Below are 25,095 nucleotides of genomic sequence, written 5' to 3'. Positions count from 1 at the left end.
TTAAATTATACCCTTGCTGCTAGTTGGGTCATTGACTCAAAGCTACTGCACTTTCACTGTTATGTTCTGTATTATTAATTTGATCAAAATTGTGTTAGCTTCTGTAAATGTGATCAAGCCAAGTATAAGAGTTCATATAAACTCATAAGCGTCTCTTAAGAAGGCAAGCAGAAGGAGCTTGATCCAAGCTTCGTAAAATTGAATGGGCAGCTGCCCCTAAATATTTAGGAGTTTATAAGATTATGAAATAAAAATGTACAACTATTGCTTGCAAATCTCCCTCTAACACACAAATTTAAATATCCTAAAACTCAAACCTATCTTACATTTAATAATGCTAATTGGATGGTCAGAGGGACTTCTGTCACATGCACAAATGTGTGCTTTATAGTTACTGGTAAATACATTAAAAATTCTATACACATTGTTTTATAAATATGTTCTTCCTGTTGTCTTGTTTTTTGCAAGAATTACAAGAATAAAACAATGTGCAAGAGATTTTTCTGCCTCTTCTCTGTGTGGGTGCTTGACTGCAAGTTAGTGTTTGGTTCTAATCCAGTTCTTAGATTAATTTTTATTTAGTATTGCTTGGTTTCACTTTAATAGATGTTTTCTGGTAATCCATGATCAGTAGACTGAAGTGTCTGTATAGAAAACCAGGAATTTTTTACTCTTTTTTTTTTTTTTAAAGTTTTGTACTTGATAGTTGTTTTAAACAGAAGCATTTCATAATGTACGCTTTTACAGAAGCTTTTCTTCAGTTCAGATAACTGGAAGTGCCTAAGAGCCACATACATTAATGATTGTGTTTCTAGGTACAAGCATGAAAGGTGAAGATCAGAACATACAGGGTGCTACTGAATTTGTGGGTTTGTCTTTGTGATGTAATCTGCAAATTGCTGTTCAAATGAACGAGTGGTTAATTTTTTTTTATATATATATTAGGATATATGGCTCACAAGAGGAGAGAACCTTTGTGCATAGCAACTGTTAACTATTTGGTATTATTTACAAAACCATTTTAATTGTAGGGTTTGTTCTGTGGTATCTGCAAAAATTATATAGTTTTCTTTGTTGGGAGAGAAGTATTCTACTTGAATCAATTGTCAGGAGGCTTAATGTAACAAGGCAGTTTGTGGTCTGACTAAAAGAAACACTGTGCAAAATAAATTCCCATAGCAGTTTGTTTTTAACAGAAAAACTGAGTTTGCCTGAAACATAAATACATTGAAAACCAAGACTTAATAAGGTAGAGCAGCTTTAGAACGAGACAGAGTGGGCTGCTGCCCAAAGTATGTCTTGCAGTAACTACAGTTTTACCAAATATCTCTGTAAATGATAGTGCAGCTCCATCAACCTCATAACAACAGATTCTTTGCAACAAATGCTCAGGCGAGCTGATGTTAAATAGCCTTTGCATGGTGAGGGGGGAAAATTGCAATTAAAATAGAACTCAGTGATTCATCCCCTTTTTTTTTCTCCTTCCCCCCCCCCCCCCCTTTTTTTTTTTAAATGCAGACTAAAAGTTCTGTTTCTCACTCTCTTACTGCATTTTAGAGGCAACAAGACACATTTTCACACTTTTTTCTGGGTTCCTACAATAAAGGAGTTACCCTACTGCCTGCCTTACTGAACAGAGACCTGATATTGATTAACTATCACACTGACATCAGAACTACTCTTAGGATTCAATTTTTTTGTTGTTTTGCATATTTTATTGATCAAAATGGTAAATGAGCATCAAGCGTGCAAGAAGACGATGAATTGTTTACTTGCATAAAATAACCTTTCAATAAGGGAAGATGCATTGCTCACACTTTTGGTGCTGTTCTGCTGCCCGAAGCAGATGGCATTCAGCTGCTATTGATTTGCTCCTATAGTTACAGAGCAGCATGTAACAAGGCATGCTCATTTCTCTGAAAGAGAGGTGAGGTTTTTTTGCCAGGGTGGTGAGTGAAAAAAGGAAGGATAGAGGGGTTAGGAGATTGTTGTGAGATTGGGGTTTTTTTGCAAAAATAAAAAGAAAAAACAAACAGGGGAAACATTACCATTTCTCTTAGCATCTCTGTGCAAACATAAAGCAGGATTCATGTACTTGCAGAGAAAATAAATTATTTTGTGCAGTTGTAGCGCTTACAGTAGTGTTAGTTGCCACTGCAGATTGGAGAGGCAGTAAGTGCTCCAAGATTCTAAAGCGCATCTGGAGTTTAGCATTGCAGACTCTTAGTTGCTGAGATTTTTTTATTATTAATACATTTTTTTCATATTTCTGTTAAGATTGTTGACTCCTCATACAGACAAAATTATACTGCAATATTCTGGGCTTGGTTCTGCAAACAGTTCATTTCACTGATGTGAGTAAATAATAATTTGTTGTAGGATCTCTGCTGTAAAGGAGGTGGGATGAAGAAGGACAAAGAACTTTTCCTGACAGTTGTCTTTTAAGGGTGTTTAATGCAGAATTTTGGCATGAACAAAATGTATAATTGTTTGGCAAATTTTAGTGAAATGTAGATAAGTGATAGAAGAAGATTGCAGAAAATAAGAAGCATAAGAATGGTTGTTCTAAGAGAAAACATTTTAGATTATTTAATGTCTTATTTCTGGAAGAGTAGTATGTATGATGGGTAGTACTGAGAAGTGGGATACAGTCCTCAGTCAATCTATTTTAACATAGAAATAACCTATCTGCTAAGATCCACAGGTGTGGTAGTATGAGAGGTACCAGCCTCTTGACAGAACTGGACCAGTAAAATGTTGTGATCACATATGTTCTCCACAAGAATGATAATTTCATGCGAATGTCATATCAGATATCTAGAAATATCTGAGGATTGTTTCCCCATCTACATATTTTTTCCAGAGGGTACTGTACAAGAATGATATTCAACTCCACAATAACTTACCTTGACTTCCTGACTTTAGTCTTTGTCCATCTGCCTGTTCTGCAGTGACTCTTACTGCTGAAAGTACTTAACCACTGATATTTGAACAGTCTTGAGCATCCTTCTGCCCTGATTTTGTTTGGGAAAACAAAATTATTTATTCCATTTTGGGTGTCCTGCTGTCCTCTATGTCATTTATATTGTCTTCCATTCTAATGAAAATAATCCATGAATTATGGCCCTTGGCAAAAATATTCTTACAGCATAGTTAGCAGCTAGTTATTTGTCAAGAATTTAATTTAAACAAGCACATTAGTGTTTGTTAAAAAATGTCCTACTTTATCTGTGACATTGATTCCAACTTGCCTGTGTAATTTATGAAGTGCTGTTTAAGCTTTTCTAATGCCCATATGGTTAGAAATCAGTGCATCTCAATGTTTGTTATGCTGCTTCTGTAGCATAAGCAGGAAGTAAGAGATTGTTTGACTCTTTGGCTTTAACCTGTTGGTTGCAATCCAGAGCAGAAATTTCTCAGGAATATCTCTCAAGGAGACAGATCTTTGTGCATATTTCAGAAGAGAGTTGCTTTTGAATTAATGTCTAGTGCTGTCAGCACAATATTTACCACATTCTCCCAACCTCATTGGGTCTTGCTGTTCCGTGGAGATAGGGAAATGTTTTAAAGATAGGTATTATTACAAACAGAAATTAGTATAATATCACCTTGAAAAGTGTGTGTTTAAATAGGGTCTTTTCTCTTACAGTGCTTCTGCAAGAAAGCCTGTTACTTTCACAAGGTAAAACAAATGCATTGATACTATTGTTCTATTCCTTTGGTATCTATTCATACTGTTATGACTAACTCTATTTTCCCTGGATCCCCCATGTTCCTCTCATTTTTTTAAGATTCTTAGTGCTTACTTTGTGCTTCTTTTCCCATGTATAAGCAGACACCTCATTAACTACAAAATTAGGATACCAGAGTAAATTGTTAGTCTATTAATAATAATTTACAAAAAACAAACTAACAAATAAAAATCCCCCAAACCTTGATTTTTTACCTTGCTTTTGCTGCCAAAGATAGGCAACTGTCTTGCATTTGCAACATATATTTTCTTATGAAGCTGGCTGAAATTTAATGTAAGTTCAGAGTTTTTTTAAATTAAGCTTACTGATTTCCTTAAGTTACTCTTGCAACACTGGAAAATAGCCTAGAGTCTTTATTCAACATTTAGTGTTGAATGGACGCTGCCAGCACTCAAAACTGAAAACAAACAAACCAGACAAACAAAAAATTCTCCACCATATAAGTCTAAATATATTTGGTCAGCAAATTTACCCCTTCTTTACTTTAGCAAAAATGGCATGATGCGTTCATTAACCCCAGGTGCAGTGAATTCCCTGTGCTGTCTCCATTCTCTTGTTTGGACTTTGGAGTGGGTACCTGCTGCTTAGTCTAATTAGTTTCAAAGGGAATGTCGAGTCATTTCTGCAGAGTGTGGTCTGACCCAAAACCTCTGACAACAAAATATCAGTGAGACAGAGTAAGTTATTGTGGAGTTGAATAGCATTTTTGTTACAGCACCTTGTGGAAACAATGTAGATGAGGAAATAATCCTCAGGTGATTTCTAGATTTTTGATACGACATTTGCATGGAATTACCTTTCTTGTGGAGTGCGAGACTTACTTGCATAGATAACTTCCTCAGGTTTCATCAAACACCTAACTCTTGCCCTGTTCCCAACAAAACTAGCAAAATGAGAGCTGTGGGATCTTTTGTATGAAGGTGAAAATACTATTTGAAGGCTATTCTTATGTTTCAGTGTTTTTCTGGCTCTTTTAATTCTTTTGAAGCTGTGTTGTTTGACCCAAAACACATTATTGAACAACAACAAAAAAAATTCGACATCCAATCCAACATCTGTGTCTTAAAGCAGTCTGTGACATTATTCAAATAGCAGGGGGTTTTGGGGGGATTTAGAGAAAATTGGTCATGCTGCAGCTTTTTTCTCTGACTACTGAACTAATATTCTATTAAATTTGTCTCTGCAGAACTGAATAGAGCTTAGTTCTTTAATCACTGTTCTTTAATCTTTTCTTCAGGTTTGCTCATACCTTTCCTCCTTTAAAGGACTATTTATAAGTATAATTGTATATGGTTTTGCTGAGGAGTTCATTTGCCCCAGAGCATCTTTCTTGTGCTGTGCTTCTCAGTGCTGTAGATGCGTGTTGATAACAAACCAGTGTTTTGGCTGCTGCTGAACCAAGCACCCCAGCTATATTTTTCCAACATCCTCGCCCCCCCCCCCCCCCCCCCAAGAGCACACTGAGAGGTGGGCAAGATCTTGGGAGGGGACACAGCCAGGCCAGCTAACCCAAACTGCCAAGGGGTATTCTATACCATGTGGCATCAGCTCAGATATAAATTCGCTGATGAGTCTGTCTTCTAGAGCAACTGCTAACATATTGGAGCCCTGCTTCCTGGGAGTGACCAAAACATCATCTGACTCAATGGGAAGCAGAGAGTAACATCTTTGTTTGCTCTTACTTCTGCATGTGGCTTTTGCTTTTCATTATTAAAATTGCTTCTGTCTTATTATGGGCCTTTCATTATATACCCTCCCACCATCCATCTAAGAAGGGGAGTGATAGAGAAGCTTTGGTGGGCATTTGGCCCTCAGCTAAAGACAGAAAATATAGCAGTGCAGAAATAAGGATCATAGAATCATTAAGTTTGGAAAAGACCCCTTGGGATCAAGTCCAAATCTGCTCTACAAAGTTCATCCCTAAACCATATCCCCAAGAACCACATCTAAACAAACTTTAAACACATACAGGGTTGATGACAACCAGCTCCCTGGACAGCTTATTCCATCATCTGACCACTCTTTCTGTGATATTTTTTTCCTAGTGTCCAGTCTAAATCTATCCCGTTGCAGTTTGAGGTCATTCCCTTTTGCTCTGTCACTAATTACCTGTGAGATCAGCACCAACCTCTCCACGATGTCCTTTCAGAACAAAATAGTAAACATTACTTTTTTTTTTCCAAATTCCTCTCCAAAATGAAACATAGTAACAGAAGAAAAAAATATTCCTACGTAAATATATTAATATGTCTAGAAAATAAGCATGCAATTACAAAGACTGCAGTCATTCTGCAACCAAAACAGTATTCGCTGTCAAGCAGTATCTTTAACAAGATGTGAATTATTTTCATATATCTCACAGTGTATCTGTTGATTCATATTGCAACTTTTAGGGAATTGAAATAACAGACATTTCACTTCTGTTTTACACTCAGGAATGTATTTTCTCTTAGATAATTTGTAATCAATACAGGTAAAACAAGGCAAATTATATTTGGTTGTGCACGTTTTACGTGTTCTTAAAATATTTGTTATCTTTGTTTTGTCCTAATAGTCTCTGGCTTTGCAGATCTTTAGTAATGTTTATATTTCTAAAATAAAATGGGGCAGACAGCAAGTGTTGGATTATCATCCCTGCAGCACCCCCCTTCTTCTTCACTGTGTGCAAATGGGAAGGCTGAGTGCCCACTGGATCAGCCTGCAGCTCAATCCTTTGCCACCAACAGTCCTTCATGTAGGATCTGCAATGCAGGACAGAGCTCCCATGTCACCACAGCACGTCTTCATCCTTGCTAATCACACACACACACACACAGAGTGTCATCAGGGTTGGAAGAGACCTCATGCTGGGAGAGGCGCTGTGTGTGCACAAAAACCTTCCACCATGGGGTTTTGCTGGTGAGAACTGGCAGGTGGGAGCAGCTTCTTTCAGCTTCCTGAATGGCACAAAAGATGAGTAAAGTGGAGCAAGAAGAAAGTCAGTTGGTTGTTTCTAGCTGTGGTCCATCGTCCTTCTCTAGGAGAGTCATCTGCTACTGTGGAATAGTACAATTTACCCTGTAACTCAGTTGGCATGGCATAAAATCATAGTTGGGGCAGGTAGGGCTTGAACAGCAGGTGCATGAGAGAGAACAAGCTGTGGCAATTCCTCCTGAATACACTCTTCATTTGAATGAATTTCCATGCATTTCGAGTTCAATGAATTCCTCTTCCATCCACCTGTTCAGTGTCTCCTTAAACACAGAAATTTTCAGCATCTGCAGTGTCTTCTGGTCCATAGTTCAAATACATATTCCATTTGTCTAAAGGCATTCTTTTTAAAAAATAATCACATGTAATAATAATATTTTCCAATGATTTCTTTATTCCTTTTTCTAACCACTTCTAATAAACTATTGATTTTCTTTTTCTAATGGTTGCAGAATAGCAAGCTTGTCTTTTGAGGTATGTATTGTAGCCACCAGCATCCCACTCCTTTAATCACTAGTCAGTCTTAAAACTCAGCAATGTCTGCTGTTTTTTTCTAATATGCCTCACTCTAGGCTGCGTTCTCCTAACTTTTCTTTCAGTACTTGTTACTACTTTTTATCTTTGTGAGGATCATGGCTGCTGAGTTTGCCATAAAGCCTTTGGTGGGGTCTTTGACAAAGCCTTTTGGAAATTAAAGTAGGCTGTCTCAGCAGGGCCACATGTGTCTGTACTTACTGACCCTTTCAGGGATTGCAGGAAGTTTTGAAACAGGGTCTCCATTCAGAGTAGCACTTTGGTTCTTTCCTTCTTATTTGTAGTTGTTATTTACTTCCCTGGTACAGACATACTAGTCTATAAATCCTCAGTTCTCTAATGGTACCGAGTCCTGCTGACTTTTCACTGTGACAAGCATACTAAAAGTATACACTGAGGGCTCAGAGTTTAATGATGATATCTCAACTATGGCTGCTCGTGGTTTGGGTGGGTGTACTCTTTGATGAGTAAAAATCTGTCTGGGCTCAGAGACTTGTGGTGAATGGAATTAAATGCAGTTGGTAGCCAGTAAGTAGTGGTGCTCCTCAGGGCTCAGTTTTGGGGTCAGTTTTCTTTAATATCTTTATCAATGATTTGGACAAGGGCATCAAAGGAGCCCTCACTAAGTTGGCAGACAACACCATGCTAGGAAGGAGTGTTGATTTGCTTGAGGGTAGGGAGGCTCTACAAAGGGATCTCTACAGATTGGATTGATGGGCTAAGGCTAGTTGTATGAGGTTTAAAAAGGCCAAGTACCAAGTCCTGAACTTGCATCACAACAATCCCATGCGATACTAGAGGCTTGGGGTGGAGTGGCTGGAGAGCTACCTAGCAGGAAAGGGACTGGGAGTGTTAGTCAGTCGCTGCCTGAATATAAGGAAGTAATGTGCTCAGGTGTCCAAGAAGGTCTGATACATACCAAGAAGCAGCATCTTGGCCTGTATCAGGAATAACGTGGCCAACAGGCATAGAGAAGTGATCATGCCCCTGTACTCAGCAATGAAGAGGCTGCACCTTGAATACTGTATTCAGTTTTGGGCCCCTTACTACAAGGACTTTTGAGTTGTTGGCATGTATCCAGAGAAGGGCAGCAAAACTGGTGAAGGGTCTAGAGAACAAGTCTGCTGAGGAGCTTATGAGGGAACTGGTGTTGATTAGCCTGGGGAAAAGGAGGCTAAGGGGAGACCTCATTACTCTCTGCAGCTACCTGAAAGGACAGTGTGGCAAGGTAGATGTCAGTCTCATCTCCCTAATAACAAGTGATAAGACAAGAAGAAATGGCCTCAAATTGCAAAAGGGGTGGTTGGGTGTTAGGAAAAAAATATTTAGCAATAATTTTTGTCAGTCACTGGAAGCTGCCTAGGGAAGTGGTTGAGTCAACACCTCTGGAAGTATTTTAATGTGTGTAGCTTGGTGCTTAGCAACATGGTTGAGTGGTGGACTTGGCAGTGATAGTTTAAGGATTGGACTCAATGATTTTAAAGATCTTTTCCAACCTGAATGTTTCTGTGATTCTGTGATTCTAAGAAAAGGTTATGTAATAATAATAAAAAAAAAAAAACCATGCACTGAACCCCAGAATTGAGAGAGCAGTCTTAGGACTGAAGAAACACTTGCAGATTTGGAAAACATGGAGCAGACATTTTCAGTATGAACTTTATTCACCTTAGAGTGTGTATTTGGTATAGCCTTTAATTACCTGATCAAGTACTGTTGCAGGCTTTTGCTTCTTTTTTCCATTTCCTCTTCAGCACCCAAGCATCAGCATAAAAGGGGCCAGCCTCTGACTATGCACAAAACTGAAAATCATACTAGTTTTCAAACTTACCAGATGTTATGGTTTGCAACCTAAATGCAAATGTAAAACTCCTTTGCTTTACCTATTGCTCTATTATGGATTATAAATGCAGTTCCTTTTTTTCCCAAACCTTCTTCCCTTGTCCTCCTGCAAAGATTTTGCCAGCCTAACTACTTAATTTCTTCACTGTCCTACAATGTGGATCTTTTAGATCTGCTGACTGATGCATACATTCTCATATAAGGCATTCCTGCACCTGTTTATCAGCAGCATTATTGACATAGTTGTAATTACTTATTAATTGCCTGTTGTTTTAGTGGACTGTTGACTTGTAAAAAACTTTAATTCATGCATTCAAACATCAACATCTCTTTGGTGTCTTTCTTTGTTGTTAGTGGATCTGCTTATGCTTTGTATTACATTTTGCTGTTACTTATTTTTAAAAACCTCTCTGGTTCCTACAAACTTTTTAAAATATCATTAACTTCTCCTGCCCTTCAGCTTCTTTTCCTTTTGCTCTGTTGATTTCTTCATTTCTCATCCAGCTTTGTCTTAACCTCCAATCGTTTGAGCAGTGTCTCAGTAAATTATATTGACTGCTTCCTTTCATTTTTATTTTTCAAAGGAACTGTAGTCTGTTGCACTTTGTTTTTAATCTTTCAAGGGCTAGTCTCCGATTTTGCTGCAGAGAGATTCAGTGTTTGCTCCCACTACATTAGGTTCCCAGTTTTAAAAGAAAGAAAAGAATCAATATTGTATTTTTCACATCAAACAGATGATACTTGTACACTTAGCCTCAAGTCAATTGGCCCTGCACTTTGCAGTTAAATATTAGTTTCAACTGTGAATGCATAATTAACTAGCTTTCTAACTAAGGTTCCTCACTAACTTGAAACTTAACTTGGCAATATTTTTAAATCAAAATGAGCAAAGCACTTTAACATTTTAAAGTTAGATAAGACTTAAGTGGAAATGCTAATAGCCTCTAGGCTGTCATGGTTTATTAAGAGCCAACAGAATGAGGCTCTTTCAAATGAGTTGGAGAGAAATGCAGAATTGTATTTGAAAGGAAAGATACAGAAAACTAATCTACAATTCCTGATGCTCGAATTCTCCTCCCCAGCGCCCCTGCCATCCACAGGCCCAAACAATGCTTCTGGAGCCCCAGACAGGCCCATTCCTTACATGTTTAGCCTGATAAATATCTCCTGCCAGAGACAGCAGGCAGGAAGGAGAGGAAAGGAGAGCGGGCTGGCCCTGCTGCCAGCTTATAAAAAGATAGCAGAGTTATGGAATTGAATAACAATTTTACATTTTTCCTGTGTCCACCTCTAGCCTCCTGTAGTCCCTAGAGGATGTTTAACCTTATAGTTCCCAACCTACAGCACATGCATTGCCATGAATTTCTGCATACAAAATTTCAGTTGTGATCCAGCAGTTTTTTAACCTGTTGGGCTTCCCCTCCACCTGCTTCATTTACCCTGTGTGCAGCTTAAGAATGCTGTGATAGATGGATTTGTCACTCAGGACACATCTGGTGAGTTTTAAGCCCACTGGAAGTATAACAAATTGATCTGCAAGTCAGTGCAGGTATTTTTCTACTATTCTCCAGTCTTGAGGTTCAGTGGTGCAATTGTGCTCTTGTGTTCTGGTTTTAGTTTTGTTTTTTTTACTAACATGACTTTACACTGACCTTCAAGTAGTAATTTCTGGATATTCATTGGATGATTTTTGACATATCGTAACTACAGTCAATATCCTCTTCCTTTTCCAGCTCTGCTGTGCAGATGGCATGCTTACTGTTGACTTCTGTTTGATAGGCAAGCTGGGAGTGTCAGTTAGTTGGTACTTCATATGGGACATCACTTCTGTGTTGTTTTCTGTGTGTTTGCATTCTTCCTGTCTCTTTATGCAGAGTTCTAAGTATGTTTGATAACCTCCTCCTGTTCTTACGGAAGTGCCCCAGCAATGAATGTTTCTGGTAGTAATGAAAAGTGGATGTGATGGTTTGGGGGTTACCCCGCCCCCCCACACTTTTGTATTTGCCCCAGCTAACTCAGACGGACCCTGGGAATATAGATGAAGCAATTTATTTACAGCTAGCAGAATGTACAAGCAGCTATTTACAATATATACAGTTATATACAATTATATACAGAAATATACAAAGGATAAACAATACAAAAGCACAACTCCCCTCCCAGAAACCTGAGTCCCCAGGAGGGGCTCTCAAACCACCCCAACACCTCCCCCCGGCCCTCTCAACCTTACCCCAGTTCTCAGGAAGAAAAGAGGTGCGGCCAAGAGGTTAGGGAGCAAGGTTAGTAGGAGCAGGGTTAATGAGATGTGACCAGGTCTAAGGCAAAAGCAAGAGAGAGAAACAAAATGGAGAATGTTTTTTTCTTCTTCCCAGAGTTCTCAGCGAGACTGTGAGAGAAGCTGACATCAATTGTTTTCATTTCACTGCCCATTATCTAGTTCTGTTACCAAAACATTCTAGCTTGCTACAAACTAGCACAATCCACCTCTTGTCTACTTCACTCAGAGTATCACTGAGAATTATCCAATCTAATCTAAACCAATATTTACACTAAAACTATATATACAAGTTCAGTTCACACTTCAATCAGATGTAGGTGATTCAAAAGCTCAGAACAGGGACTCCCAGGTGATGTTGGGTTCGTGCTCACGTGCTGTAGATTCTATCGTAGATTCTCTCAGTGTTGGGCGCCGATGTTACCTAGAACAGAAAACTCCTAACAGCTTGAATTTAAACTCTCTCAGCTAAGGTTAGATTTCTCTGTGGAATACACTGGATTTCACCATTCTCCTGCATTACCCAGTATGTATGACCAGGACCTTCAGCAGAAACCACCCCTCGGACAGGTTTCCCTTCGCCCGAAGGAGAAAATACCCAAACAGTTTTCCCTAACAGATTCTTCTCACGTACAACAGGAACTTTATCACCGTCTACTGTTTGGACCAAATCTGATTGTGCAGGTCCTGCTCTGTTTACTGAACCTCTACTATTTACCAACCAGGTAGCTTCTGCTAAATGTTTGTCCCAGTTTTTCAGAGTTCCACCCCCCATGGCTTTTAGGGTGGTTTTCAGCAAACCGTTGTAGCGCTCAATCTTCCCTGAAGCTGGTGCATAGCAGGGTATGTGAGAGATCCATTCAATACCATGCTCTTTGGCCCAATTTTTCACAAGATTGTTCTTGAAATGAGTATCATTGTCTGACTCGATTCTCTCTGGAGTTCCATGTCTCCACAAGATCTGTCTCTCCAAACCAACAATGGTGTTACGTGCAGTAGCATGTGGAACTGGATAGGTTTCCAACCATCCAGTGCTGGCTTCTACCATCGTCAGCACATACTGCTTGCCAGAACGACATCGAGGTAAAGTGATGTAGTCAATCTGCCAGGCTTCACCATACCTGTACTTTGACCATCTATCACCATACCATACGGGCTTGATTCGCTTAGCCTGCTTAATAGCAGCACAAATGTCACAGTCATAGATGACTTGGGTGATAGCGTCCATGGACAAGTCAATTGACCTATCACGAGCCCATCGGTATGTTCCATCTCTGCCTTGATGTCCAGATGAATCATGGGCCCACCGAGCTAAGAACAGCTCACCTCGGTGTTTCCAATCAAGGTCAATGGCAAGTTCAGAGTTGGTATCAACTTGAGCAATCTTAGCAGCTTGGTCTGCCTTCTGGTTATGTTTATGTTCCTCAGTTGCTCTGCTCTTAGGCATGTGTGCATCTACGTGCCGCACCTTCACTGGAATTTTCTCCAGCCGTGCATCAATGTCCTGCCATAGATCAGCACACCAAATAGGCTTTCCTTTCCTCTGCCAACCATTCTTCTTCCAGTCCTTCAGCCAACCCCATAGAGCATTGGCTACCATCCACGAGTCGGTGTAGAGGTAAAGGATAGGCCAATTCTCACGTTCAGCCACATCAAGAGCAAGTTGAACAGCTTTTACCTCAGCGAACTGACTGGATTCTCCTTCTCCATCTTTCGTTTCGGTAACTCTCCTGGTTGGACTCCAAACCGCTGACTTCCATATTCACTTGTTCCCAACAAGACGACAGGAACCGTCTGTGAACAAAGCTTAGTTCTTTTCCTGATCAGAGAGATCACCATAGGGAGGAGCTTCCTCAGCACGAGTTATTTTCTCCTCTGGAGGTTTGGAACAGTCTGTGCCTTCCGGCCAGTTGGTGATCACCTCCACCAGACCAGGTCGATCAAGATTACCTATTCGTGCTCGTTGGGTTATCAAAGCCATCCATTTAGACCAGGTTGCATCTGTGGCATGATGTGGTGATGAACCTTTGCCCTTGAACATCCAGTTTAGAACTGGCAGTCTAGGAGCTAAAAGCAATTGTGACTCAGTTCCAATCACTTCAGAAGCTGCTTTCACTCCCTCATAGGCTGCTAGAATCTCTTTCTCAGTTGCAGTGTAATTTGTCTCTGAACCTCTGTAACAACGTCCCCAGAAACCAAGTGGACGACCACGTGTCTCATTTGGAGCTCTCTGCCAAAGACTCCAAGTTGTACCATTGTCACTGGCAGCCGTGTACAGAATGTTTTTAATGTCCGGACCAGATCTCACAGGTCCCAAGCCCACTGCATGGACTATTTCTCGCTTAATTTGATCAAAGGCTGCTTGTTGTTCAAGTCCCCACTCGAAATTGTTTCTCTTACGAGTCACATCATGCAGAGGTTTGACAATCTGACTGAAACCAGGAATGTGTAGTCTCCAAAATCCCACCACACCAAGGAAAGAAAGTGTGTCCTTCTTACTGGTGGGAACAGCCATGGTAGAGACTTTGTTGATCACATCCTGAGGAATGTAACGGCGACCATCCTGCCACCACACTCCCAGAAACTGAATTTCTCTGGCAGGTCCTTTGACCTTGTCTCTCTTAATGGCAAAACCTGCTTGCAACAGAATGTCAATGATTTTGTTACCTTTCTCGAAGACTTCCTCAGCAGTTTGGCCCCACACAATGATGTCATCGATGTATTGGATGTGCTCTGGAGCTTTACCTTTCTCCAGTGCATTGTGGATGACTGAGTGACAGATGGTTGAGCTGTGTTTCCACCCCTGAGGCAAACGATTGAACTGGTACTGGATTCCTCTCCAGGTGAATGCAAACTGAGGCCTGCACTCCTTTGCTATGGGAATAGAGAAGAAAGCATTAGCAATGTCTATGGTTGCATACCATTTAGCCTCCTTCGATTCCAGCTCGTACTGGAGTTCCAGCATGTCCGGCACAGCTGCACTCATGGGTGGCGTCACCTCGTTGAGGGCACGAAAGTCAGCTGTGAGTCTCCAGTCGCCCGTAGGTTTACGCACAGGCCAGATGGGACTGTTGAAAGGTGAATGAGCTTTCTCGATGACAGCCTGACTCTCCAATTGACGAATCAGCTGATGAATGGGCAACAAAGACTCACAGTTAGTTCTGTACTGTCTATGATGAACAGTTTGAGTTGCAATTGGCACTTCCAGGTCCTCTATGTCATGATGTCCCACAACTGCAGATTCATCAGAAAGTTCAGGTCTAATAGACAATTTCAATTTATCATCCTCAATCTCTACAGATGCTATTCCAAAAGCCCATTTATGACCCTTAGGATCTTTGAAACAACCTTGTCTCAAAAAGTCAATTCCCAAAATGCAAGGCGCATCAGGACCAGTTACAATAGTATGTGTCTTCCACTCTTTACCAGTTAAACTGATCTCAGCCTGTACCTTAGTTAACTCTTGAGATCCACCAGTGATTCCAAAAATAGATATGGACTCTGTCCCTTTGCAATTAGATGGCAATAAAGTACATTGAGCACCTGTGTCAACTAAAGCCCTGTATTTCCGAACTCTTGAACTGCCAGGCCACCTAATGAATACATTCCAATAGATTCGGTTCCCTCCACTATCCCTTTCCTCCTCCTGGCTGGAGGCAGGGCACCCCTAATGCTGAACATGGCATGTAGGGTGTACACAATGATTGGTGTTGTTGTGAGAGGAACTGCAACTGTTGGAACAATTGCAATTGCTCTCGGGAGCTGAAGAAGTGACAGCTACTTTCCTGGCATTATTGCCTCTGTTTCTGCCACTCTGCAGTTCCCTGACTCTCTTTGAAAGAGCTGAAGTAGGTTTACCATCCCACTTGTTCATGTTCTCACCGTATGTGTCACGCAGAAGTATCCACAGTGACGCACGTGATTGCTGCTGTCTAGGTGGAATTTGTCTCCTCCTGGGCTGGAATTGCCTTGCAGGAGGTGGGCGTCTGTTCCTGATGGCAGAAACATGCACCCATTCAGATGATGCAGGAATGGTATCTTTTACCAGATTAGTAATGTTTTTAAGATCCTCCTTCAGTTCTTTCATGGTATCTTTAAAACCATCTTTAAGCTCTGTAGTCATAGTCTTTATGGCACAGATTATACCAGAATGTGACAAGCTATCCTCAGTCTGCCTGAGCTGGTCAGTGAATTCACCAACAGTGAAAGACCTTCCATTATCACTCCTTGCTAGAAACTTACTGGCCAAGATGTTAGCATAGGATGAAGGAGCAAGCTTAATCAGCTTCTTCATGAGACCTGTTCCCAAAGGAATATCGTCAGGCTCATGTGTGCCATGATCTCCATAAAGCACTTCCTTCACAGCAAACTCCTTCAGAAGCTTAATTCCCTGCTCAACGGTGTTCCACTTCTTGGCAGCCCATGGCAAATCATCTCGGGAAGGATATCTCATAGCCACAGCCAACAGAAGGCGTGTCCACAAGCTAACCCTACCAAGAGGACTTGCCAGGTGTTTGTCCACTCCACTCTCCTTAGTGAGTGGTCCCAGCTGCTTGGCAGACTTGTCTCCTACCTGCAGACCATTAGCACCAATGCCACGGCATCTCACTAGCCAGCTTAAGATTGGCTCACCTGATTCCCTTGTGTATTCCTTCCTAACTTCCCTGACCTCTCTGAGTGGATCCTTGGAGCCTTGGATGTCATCTTCCTCCTCCTCTTCCTGTTGTTCTGGTGGTGCCTGGCCTAACACAATCTTCCTCATAGCATTCCTAAACTCTTGGGAACCATCCTCTCTCTTGGCAGCTAACCTCACAGTGCTCCTCTCACTTGAGTATTGTTGTCTCAGCACATCTACAAGGTCTCGCAGACTAACTGCCTCCTCTTCCTCCTCTTGCTGCTGATCACCAGATGTCCCCTGTCTTACATCCTCCTGCGAACCACTCTTTGTTTTAGCTTTTGCCTTAGCAGGTGCCAGAAGGGCCTAAGCAGCAACAGACTTGGATGTGTCTGCTGGAGGATTTGAATCTTTAGGAGTCTGACTTGGAGGGTTTGAATCCTTAGGGGTCTGACCTGGAGCATTTGAATTATTGGAGGTCTGACTTGGAGCATTTGTATCCTTAGGGGTCTGACCTGGAGCTTGTGAGTTCAAATCTGCCTTGCTTTTAACAGGAGGATTTTGATTCTGGTCTGCTGGCTGGGGGTTTGAATTGGCTGAGCTGGTGTCATTAGGATTTGGACTGACTGGGCTAGCGTTACCAGCACTAGTAGGATTGTTTGCCTGTCCTCCTGGGATGCCTGCCAACCCTGAGGTGTTATCATTTTTGCTGGGAACATTCTGATTTTGGGTACCTGCCTGTCCTCCTGAGGCTCCTGCTGAACTCTGTGGCTTGTTTTGGTTATCCTTATCATTGTTTATGTTAGTGGTGGGAACATTGGCCGTGTTTCCAGGACTTGGAGAAAGAGGGGCAGAGGCTGGCAAGGGGGAAGCCGATAACTGTGTTCCCTTGTTTTGCTGTGAAAGAGACTGCTTCTGAGACACAGAATTTTTCCTAGCTCTTACAGAAGCTGGTTTTGAATTTTTCACCAATAATGCCAAAATTAATATGAATATTAAAATCATGAGGCAAATATTAAAAACTGTGAGAAGAAAAACAGTTTTACACGAGCATGTCCCTAAGCAAACAGTTGGAATTCCTGTCTTAGGCTGAATAACTCTCATTAGAGCCATATTTAAAGCAGAATTTCCATTGATTGTCACATTATTAACCAGAGCTCCTGTAATGTCCTTGGTAATATTCTCAGAGATATTAAAACCAGCATAACCAAGAATAAAATCACCCCAGCTCCAGAACATGTTTGAAAGCTTAACTTTAGCCTTCTTAAAAACTACATGAAGCAAGAAATAACCAATTTGATCTTTGATCCAATTGTACACAAAAAACCAGAAAACAGGCCACACAGCAATCCCCACCAAGTACAATAGCTGCTTGATTAGCTTCATCCTAATTCCCAGAGCTAATTTCCAATCACTCCACTATATCTATTTAGCCCCACGTTGGGAAAGCCAATAAAAAATGTGATGGTTTGGGGGTTACCCCGCCCCCCCACACTTTTGAATTTACCCCAGCTAACTCAGACGGACCCTGGGAATATAGATGAAGCAATTTATTTACAGCTAGCAGAATTTACAAGCAGCTATTTACAATATATACAGTTATATACAATTATATACAGAAATATACAAAGGATAAACAATACAAAAGCACAACTCCCCTCCCAGAAACCTGAGTCCCCAGGAGGGGCTCTCAAACCACCCCAACACCTCCCCCCGGTCCCTCTCAACCTTACCCCAGTTCTCAGGAAGAAGAGAGGTGCAGCCAAGAGGTTAGGGAGCAAGGTTAGTAGGAGCAGGGTTAATGAGATGTGACCAGGTCTAAGGCAAAAGCAAGAGAGAGAAACAAAATGGAGAATGTTTTTTTCTTCTTCCCAGAGCTCTCAGCGTGACTGTGAGAGAAGTTGATATCAGTTGTTTTCATTTCACTGCCCATTATCTAGTTCTGTTACCAAAACATTCTAGCTTGCTACAAACTAGCACAGTGGAGAATCCTTCCTACAACAATTCAAGTGACATCTTATTTAGAAATAATACTTATTGATAACCTTTTGCAACATCCTCAACAAAGAAGGATATAAAAAAATATTTTCTCTGTTATTCCTTTAAAAAAAAAGAAAGCTTGATCTTAGAGGTCTGTTTCTTTCATCTACTTGGTTTTGGTAACCTTTTTATCATTTCATGGGACTGCGTAAAGCAGTTCAGGAAAAGCAGGTTAACAGAAGAATATAGACTCTAAAGTGTGCTAAAAGATGTGGGGTTTGGTCCCAGTGGAGACTGACACTCCAGCCTACTTGCTGTAGCTGGAATGTATTGATTTTCTTCTCCCCAATTTTAGCTGTGCCACTGAATTAGGTATTGTGAAGCATCTTTCCCTGTGAAGAGAGGAAAATCTGTCATGAACTTTTTCACCCTAACAGTACAGCATTTCAAACTACACCCGATTGAATGGAGAAGTGTGTAAGGACTCCTCAAAACCCTGTAACGCAGCTCTCTGCTTTCATTCCCTCTTCCAACAACTGTTTCAACAGCCTTGGAAAGTGTGACAGATGATTGTAAGAAATTAAATTTTACTTTCCCTTTTTTTTTTTTATTAACAACAACGATAAAAAATATCTAATAAAAAACTGTGGAAAAAATTCATTCCTCTGGCATGAACCTCTAAGGTTAGCAAAGCAGTACTGCACAGGTTTTCAGCAAGATGTCCAGTTACTGTTATAATTGGCTGATGAGTAGGTTTGGACCTAACTAGAATGCCAGTGTTCGATTTCACAGTGTCCTCTGTGAAGGTATGTCACCATTTACCCTGGCTTTAGTGACAATTTTCTAAGAAGGAAACTCGTGGGAAATCATTATGCTGTTTATATGTCTCCCTTGTTGGAGAGCATTATTCTGTGATATTTTAGCACTGTTTTTCCACTGCATGATGGCATCTAGCTAAGGTTAAGGCAGAACAAGCCCCTTTGCAATTTTGTGACTATATTTTACTTGCTGAAGGAGAAAAGATAACCAACAATTAAGTACTTCAGATGTCACTGAAAGAACATGTGCAACTAATCAATGGCATCCTTAGGGAATGTGATTTTGTGAAACTGATAAGGTAGAAAAATAGGGATTTTTGTTTGTGTGTGTGATTTTTGTTACATAATAATAATTGCACCCTTTCAGTGAAAAAGATACCTCAGCTGATGTAAACAGCATGCTTTCTCTTGTGGTTTGGGCTTTTTTTCATGAAGCACAGAGTAGTTCATTAAGGTTTGACAGTAACAGATAAACACCCCTTACAGTTTTCAGAGAAAATATGGTGCTTATACTCTTTAGTTCATCTGAAATCAATGAGTTTGAAAAATACATTTCTGGAGTCACTTCCCAAATCACTTGCCAGAGGTTGTGTTAGGTGTTTTAGTTTAGGGTTTTAAATTTTATTTTAGGAAGGAAATACACATATTTGTTTGTTTGTTTTGGGGAGGGTGGGTTTGGTTTTGGGGTTTTTTTTGGTTGCTTGGTCAGGTTCCCCCCCGCCCTCCTCCTTTTTTTTCCCACTTTTTACCCCCCCCTAAATTAGTCAGCTCTGGGGCCCAGGTCTGAATCTCATTGCTATGATCTTGGTACAGTTTGGACATATTAGATTTTCACAGTACTAAGAAACTAATGTGAGGTTTCATTTCTTTGAAAACAGGTATCTTTAACTTTCTGATTGCAGAGGAAACAAGGTAGTGGTCATGTTTACAAGGCAGTGTCATGTATTCACTTGAACGAAGGCTACAGTTCAGCACAGTACATCACAAATTAAAGACAGTGCTTTAGACACTCTACCTGCTGGTTCCTTTTCTTCTCAGGTATCACTTACAGATTACAAAATAGGTGTTTCTTCTAAGTTTTCAGTCAGAATGCAAAAATCTGTCATTCCAGGTAAATTAAGCCAATTATTATAACAATTTCTGATTTAAGAATATTGTTTTGAACAATGTAAATAGGAAGTTTAGAATGCTTACGTTTTTCTCTGGATATCCACATTGAGCCACCATCGAAGGTGGGAAATGAAACTATACTGGCATACCTAACCCATTGTGGCAGTTGGGTTTATTTGTTGCTCCTAGTTGTTCTCTTTTTTGTTGTTGCTGTTGTGGGTTTTTTTCTCTTTTGCTTGGATTTTCACCATGTATATTAAATGGATTGTATTCTGGCCCACTTTTGTATCAAAACCAATGAAGTCAAAGCAGTACAGTTAACTCGTACCTTCATTTACTTTTTAATTCCTTAAAATGCATGTGACATGACATTATATCTGTTGAAAAATCTTCTATTGAATGCAATCATTCCTCACTGCAATTTCTGGAAATAAGAAAATTCCCAATCAACAGAGGTGACATCCAAAATATTGTTCAGTGCAAAACAGCCTTTGGTTCTCTGCAAATTCTGCATTTCAGGTTTATTGATCACTGAAGCAGAGCTATTGACAGTTAACAAATTACATGGATTAACACATTAAAATAGATGCTATTTGCTTACAGCTCTTTGTGAAATGTATTTGATCAGGGCAGGGTTTGCAGTTCTTGGGTTGGCTCCATGCACCTTAGGAAAACAAAACAACTGAAAGAAAGATAATGAGATATTAATTTGGAGTGAGTTGAAAAAGAAAACAACTAAGTTTGTGAGACCTGTCAGGAGTTTTCCTTTCATACAGTGATGTATCCTTCTCTTCTTTGCTGACAATCATTGTTCTTTTCAGCAGATGCAGCAGGCAGCTTAACTTTTGCAAAAAAAGCTGTCAGAAGGTGTAAGTATGAGGCAGGTTTCACAGAAATATTGGGTGCCGTTAAACATCTTCATACAACTTTTTGCAGCTGTTGTTTGACTATAATTAGTGAGATATTTTTATTTGAGCAATTCACACACCCTCTGAATGTGCATTCATCTCTACCCCTCCTTCTGCACATAACCTGAATGCAGAACAGGATAAATTTTGCAGCAGCAGAGTGCTGATCTTGCAGAATGCAAATGAAGAGGCATTTTTTAATGCTGCTTCTTCATATAGAGGTGAACTGAAAGGCTTAACACTTGCCAAAGTTTCAGACCTCTGCATTACATCCATTAAAATCTAGAACAGGAAACTTCAAAAGTTGCATTTTTCTGGTTTTGTTTTGGTTTTGTTGGTTTGGGCTTTTTGAGATTTATTAGAGATAGCCTCAGCTATTGAAGAAATCTAGACCCTGAATTCAGATTTGCAAACATAAGAAAAAGAACCATTTCTTAAATGTCTTTGTTTTCAAATGTCTTTAAGTCTTTGTACCTCTTATGTTACTTTAACACTTGGTTTTCATTACACCAGTAACCAAACCATTTGCCCTAAAGTCTCTGTAAAATCTGGATGACCTCTGTCTGTCTCTTCCAACCTAATGTTTTTTTGGGATCCTGTTATGCTCTACATGCATTGTGTCAACCCAGTGATTCTGCAGTATAAAAGAAAGCATATGCAGGAGTAAGTTACCTCCTGAATGTAAGCAGAGAAATGTTTCTTCCCATCACCAGTCTTGTTTCTTCTCTGGATTGGTTTGTTCTAATGCAGGATGTGAAAATTGACAGGATGAATGTGGATAGCTTTACTTCTACAATCTTGTGTATAAATCCAGTGAAGTTGCTTCCATGCACATGCACACTCTAGATTAGGCCTTTCTCAAGGAAAATTCTTTAGGGAAGAGCTTGTAGCTTTCGTTTGCATGTAAAGTATGTGTGTTAAGAGAGTGTGTGGAAGTTTGAAGAGTAAATAAATAGGGGCTTTATCTTTCAGATGAGATATTGGTTGAACTTATCAACTTTTTGGTTTGCCTCACAAAAATTAAAGATCAACAGTTATTTTTGGTCTGTTTCTCTGAATTTGTCAGAGATTTGTGGTTTTGTTTAAAAGCCATTCTTTCATTATGAACATATACCTAAGCATCTCATTTATTTGCTACATATTCTTAAATTTAGTAAATTTACTGGAAATTCTGAATCATCTCATCAATGAAAAAACAAAGGAGAATGGAGGATGGCCATTATGGCATGACTGTGAAAGAATGTGCCAGGTCTAGCCAGTGGCTCTTTGATCAGAGTTTTGTCATTAGGAGTCACAGCACATATATAAGAAGTACATTGTAAGCTGATCTGTCAAGCCAATGACTTTCCCTTGTTAGTGTTTACCAAGGATTGCATTAATAAAATTGCAAGAGTGGAGACTTCCTTTTCACGCTGACATGCCAGATGAGACCCTTCTGTGAGATGAATGTGAAAGCACTGAACTGTAGCTGTTTTATTTTATAGGGTGTTTTATGTTTTAAATAAACAGAATTTTATTCACAAATGAGCATGCCAATAACTTAGTTCCAGAGTCAGACATCTTCACTTGAGAGGCATCTTGCTTGGCACCAGTGATGGCACTTGAAATAGAATGTAGTAGCATAAGCTGACTGTATTTATATATGATTAATTAAGATCTGTGGGGCTTATACTGAATTGAAGCACTCCAAAATTGGTGTTTTTAAAAAAGGAGAACTGAAAAGTGCTGCAAGAAGGAAATGTGTTGGAAGCTAAACAAAACCATGAAATACCTCAAGTAGCAAAAGGTATTTGGTTTCTATTGTGTCTTTTTTTTCTTTTCCAGACCATCATTTTAGAAAACGAAGAGCTCCCTAAAATATTTCTTGATTTTCTGAACATTCGCCATGTACCTACTTTACCAAAAGCAGAAAGCTGTGGGTAAGTTCTCATTTATTGAAAAAAATATGTGAAGGCCAAAAGGCCCATATCCACACAGTGCTGATGCAATTCCATTGACTTAACATGGTCTTGCTATCCACACAGTGCTGATGCAATTCCATTGACTTAACATGGTCTTGCTGCCAACTCCAGTACTATAAAATAAATGGGCATTAGGTTCATGTTAAGTACGTTTATATACCCCCAGTAGGTGATAAAATAAATCCAGCCTCTTTAAAGACAAAAGTGAGGTTCAGTGTCATATACCTGGAAAGCAAAGGACAGTTTAGATGAGAAAAATAGAGTTTTAAAAGTAGCCTTGAAGTATCTATGGAAATTCAGAAACCTTCGTTAAAGTTGCATAGAAAGCCTTTGCCTGTATTTTACTGTCAAGAGTATCTGCACAAAATAGAAGTTTGTTCTTTCATCGTTTTATGTTCTCTGCCTTTCTAATGACTTCTACACCAATTGCCTTTCACCTGGGAAAAATTCTTGGTTAGGATGGGAGAAAGAAATGGTAGTGTGATGAGAGTAATGACTACAGAAGTACCCAAAACAGTGTAACTGGAAGCTCTGTTAACATTTAGAGCTTTAAACTTTTTAGGGCAAAGCTTAAAGCATTTTGCTGTGCAGAATGACATAGTTGATAATCCAGGTAGTTACCCACCACTTGCCTCCTGGAAAGCCACATGACTCTCTTGCACTTTGAAAGATGCTTGCAGTGCATAAAAGTTGAAGAAAGTTGAGAACATTTTGAGGCTCTTACATTCAGAGCTGTCTATGGGCTGGAATGGTGTCTAGAGTGAATCAGAAGCGAACAGACTTGCAATTTTCACTTGTAGTTGACATCAGTCAATACCCACAGTTGGATTGTACCGTATCACTAGGTAGATAGACAGACAGACAGACAGACAGACATGCTTGTGAATTTGTTGCAGTAAAATGGATTCTATCGATACAGGTAGTGCTGTTGTGAAATGACACACACTTTGTTGTAACCAATTTCCTCTCACTTCGCTTGCAGCTCTTTTGATGAAACAGAATCTGAAGAATCAAGGTGAGCTTAACTCCTACTTATTCTATGAAACCAGATTAATAAACTACTTAAAATTATTGGCCTTTATTGTATTTGTTCCTTGCAATTGACAAGATAGCAATACCTTAGGATTACAATTAGATATGTTTTGTTAAGTATTATGGCTAGTTTGCTCAGCAGCGCTGGATCAATCCATTTGCAATGTGAACTGAGTGTTGTTATGCTTGCTTTGCTAGCTGGAAATATTTTGGGGCATGTTTTTTACCCATTGAAGTGTACTTTTCATATCAAGAAGATTTAGCAGAAGGAGTTTGAAGTTGGCTACTCCCCTGTGCATTTGATAGAGCTTTGTATGTATCTAGTTGTGCTGCTTGGCATCTGTATGTACAGAGCAGAGCAAAGAGAGCTTGTGCTGGCTGGGGTTCTGTGACCAGGGTGGGAAACAGCCCTGTGAGGGGCTTGCTAAGGACTTTTTCTCATGGGTGTAGAGTATAGCAACTGCTTTGGAGGATGGAAAAGTGTGGTGAAATTTTGAGTCTCTTGAGTGGCCTAAAGAGCCTGTGGACCCATGGAACCTGTTTGTGGGTGATCTTGTTTTCTAAATTACACCAAGTAACAGGGAGCAGAGCAGGATTAGAAGCCTCAAAGCTGGCTGCAAGCTGTGTGTCTGAAGAGAGATGAGTTTTGCTCTCAGGAGATGGAGCCTGTCCTTTTTGGGCAATGATAGCACACAGAAACACATCGTTGTGGCTCCTGCATGGCTCAACCACCTCATTTTATCAGAGCTAGTTTGTAGAATATTCGGTTTGCTGTCCCTTGATACTGACATCCCTGTTCTTGACCTTTCCAGCAAACTGTCCCACCAGCCTGTGCTGCTGTTCCTAAGGGATCCATATGTCTTGCCTAAAGCCAACGGTAATCAAACCTGTCATCTGTTAACAGTGCTTTACTGATCTGACCCTGCACCGCATAAACCACATTATTATTAATACCAGCCTAGTCAGATGACACAGGTCCAAAATCTAATAACCTGCCAATAAAACAATAGTTCTGCTATAAAAAAAACATTATAACACTGAATAGGGTGGGTGATTTATAAAAGGGTGGAATTTTCTCCCCGAGTTGTTCTCTCAGACAAACCTTATGGGAATTTGGATGGAAAGATAAAGAACATCACTTCTCTTGTTGTTGACCCTTTGGGCTGTTTTGCCTGAAGGATTTGAACTTAGGGGCCCAGTCTCTTCTAAGTGCTTTCCCCCTAAACACCAGTCGATCTACTGCAAGCGTATTTGTACTTCCATTTGGATTATTAGTATTTCTTATCATTTATGTAAGCTCT

General features: G+C 40.1%; 1 protein-coding gene across 2 annotated transcripts in view; it reads left to right on the top strand.

Moving 5' to 3' along the window:
• Positions 1 to 25,095, top strand: part of SNX24 (sorting nexin 24) — a 111,792-nt gene that overhangs the window by 80,197 nt on the left and 6,500 nt on the right. For both annotated transcript variants that reach the window (XM_064176415.1, XM_064176416.1), the window contains exons 4-6: positions 22,626 to 22,720; positions 23,745 to 23,777; positions 24,607 to 24,671. In XM_064176415.1, the coding sequence (XP_064032485.1) occupies positions 22,626 to 22,720; positions 23,745 to 23,777; positions 24,607 to 24,671 (193 nt within the window). The remainder of the gene's footprint in view (positions 1 to 22,625; positions 22,721 to 23,744; positions 23,778 to 24,606; positions 24,672 to 25,095) is intronic.

Source organism: Pogoniulus pusillus, chromosome Z (genome assembly GCF_015220805.1).
Source record: "Pogoniulus pusillus isolate bPogPus1 chromosome Z, bPogPus1.pri, whole genome shotgun sequence".
NCBI classification, from domain to species: domain Eukaryota; kingdom Metazoa; phylum Chordata; class Aves; order Piciformes; family Lybiidae; genus Pogoniulus; species Pogoniulus pusillus.
Note: the sequence above shows the minus strand (reverse complement) of the source record. Positions and strands in the feature narration are given on the sequence as shown.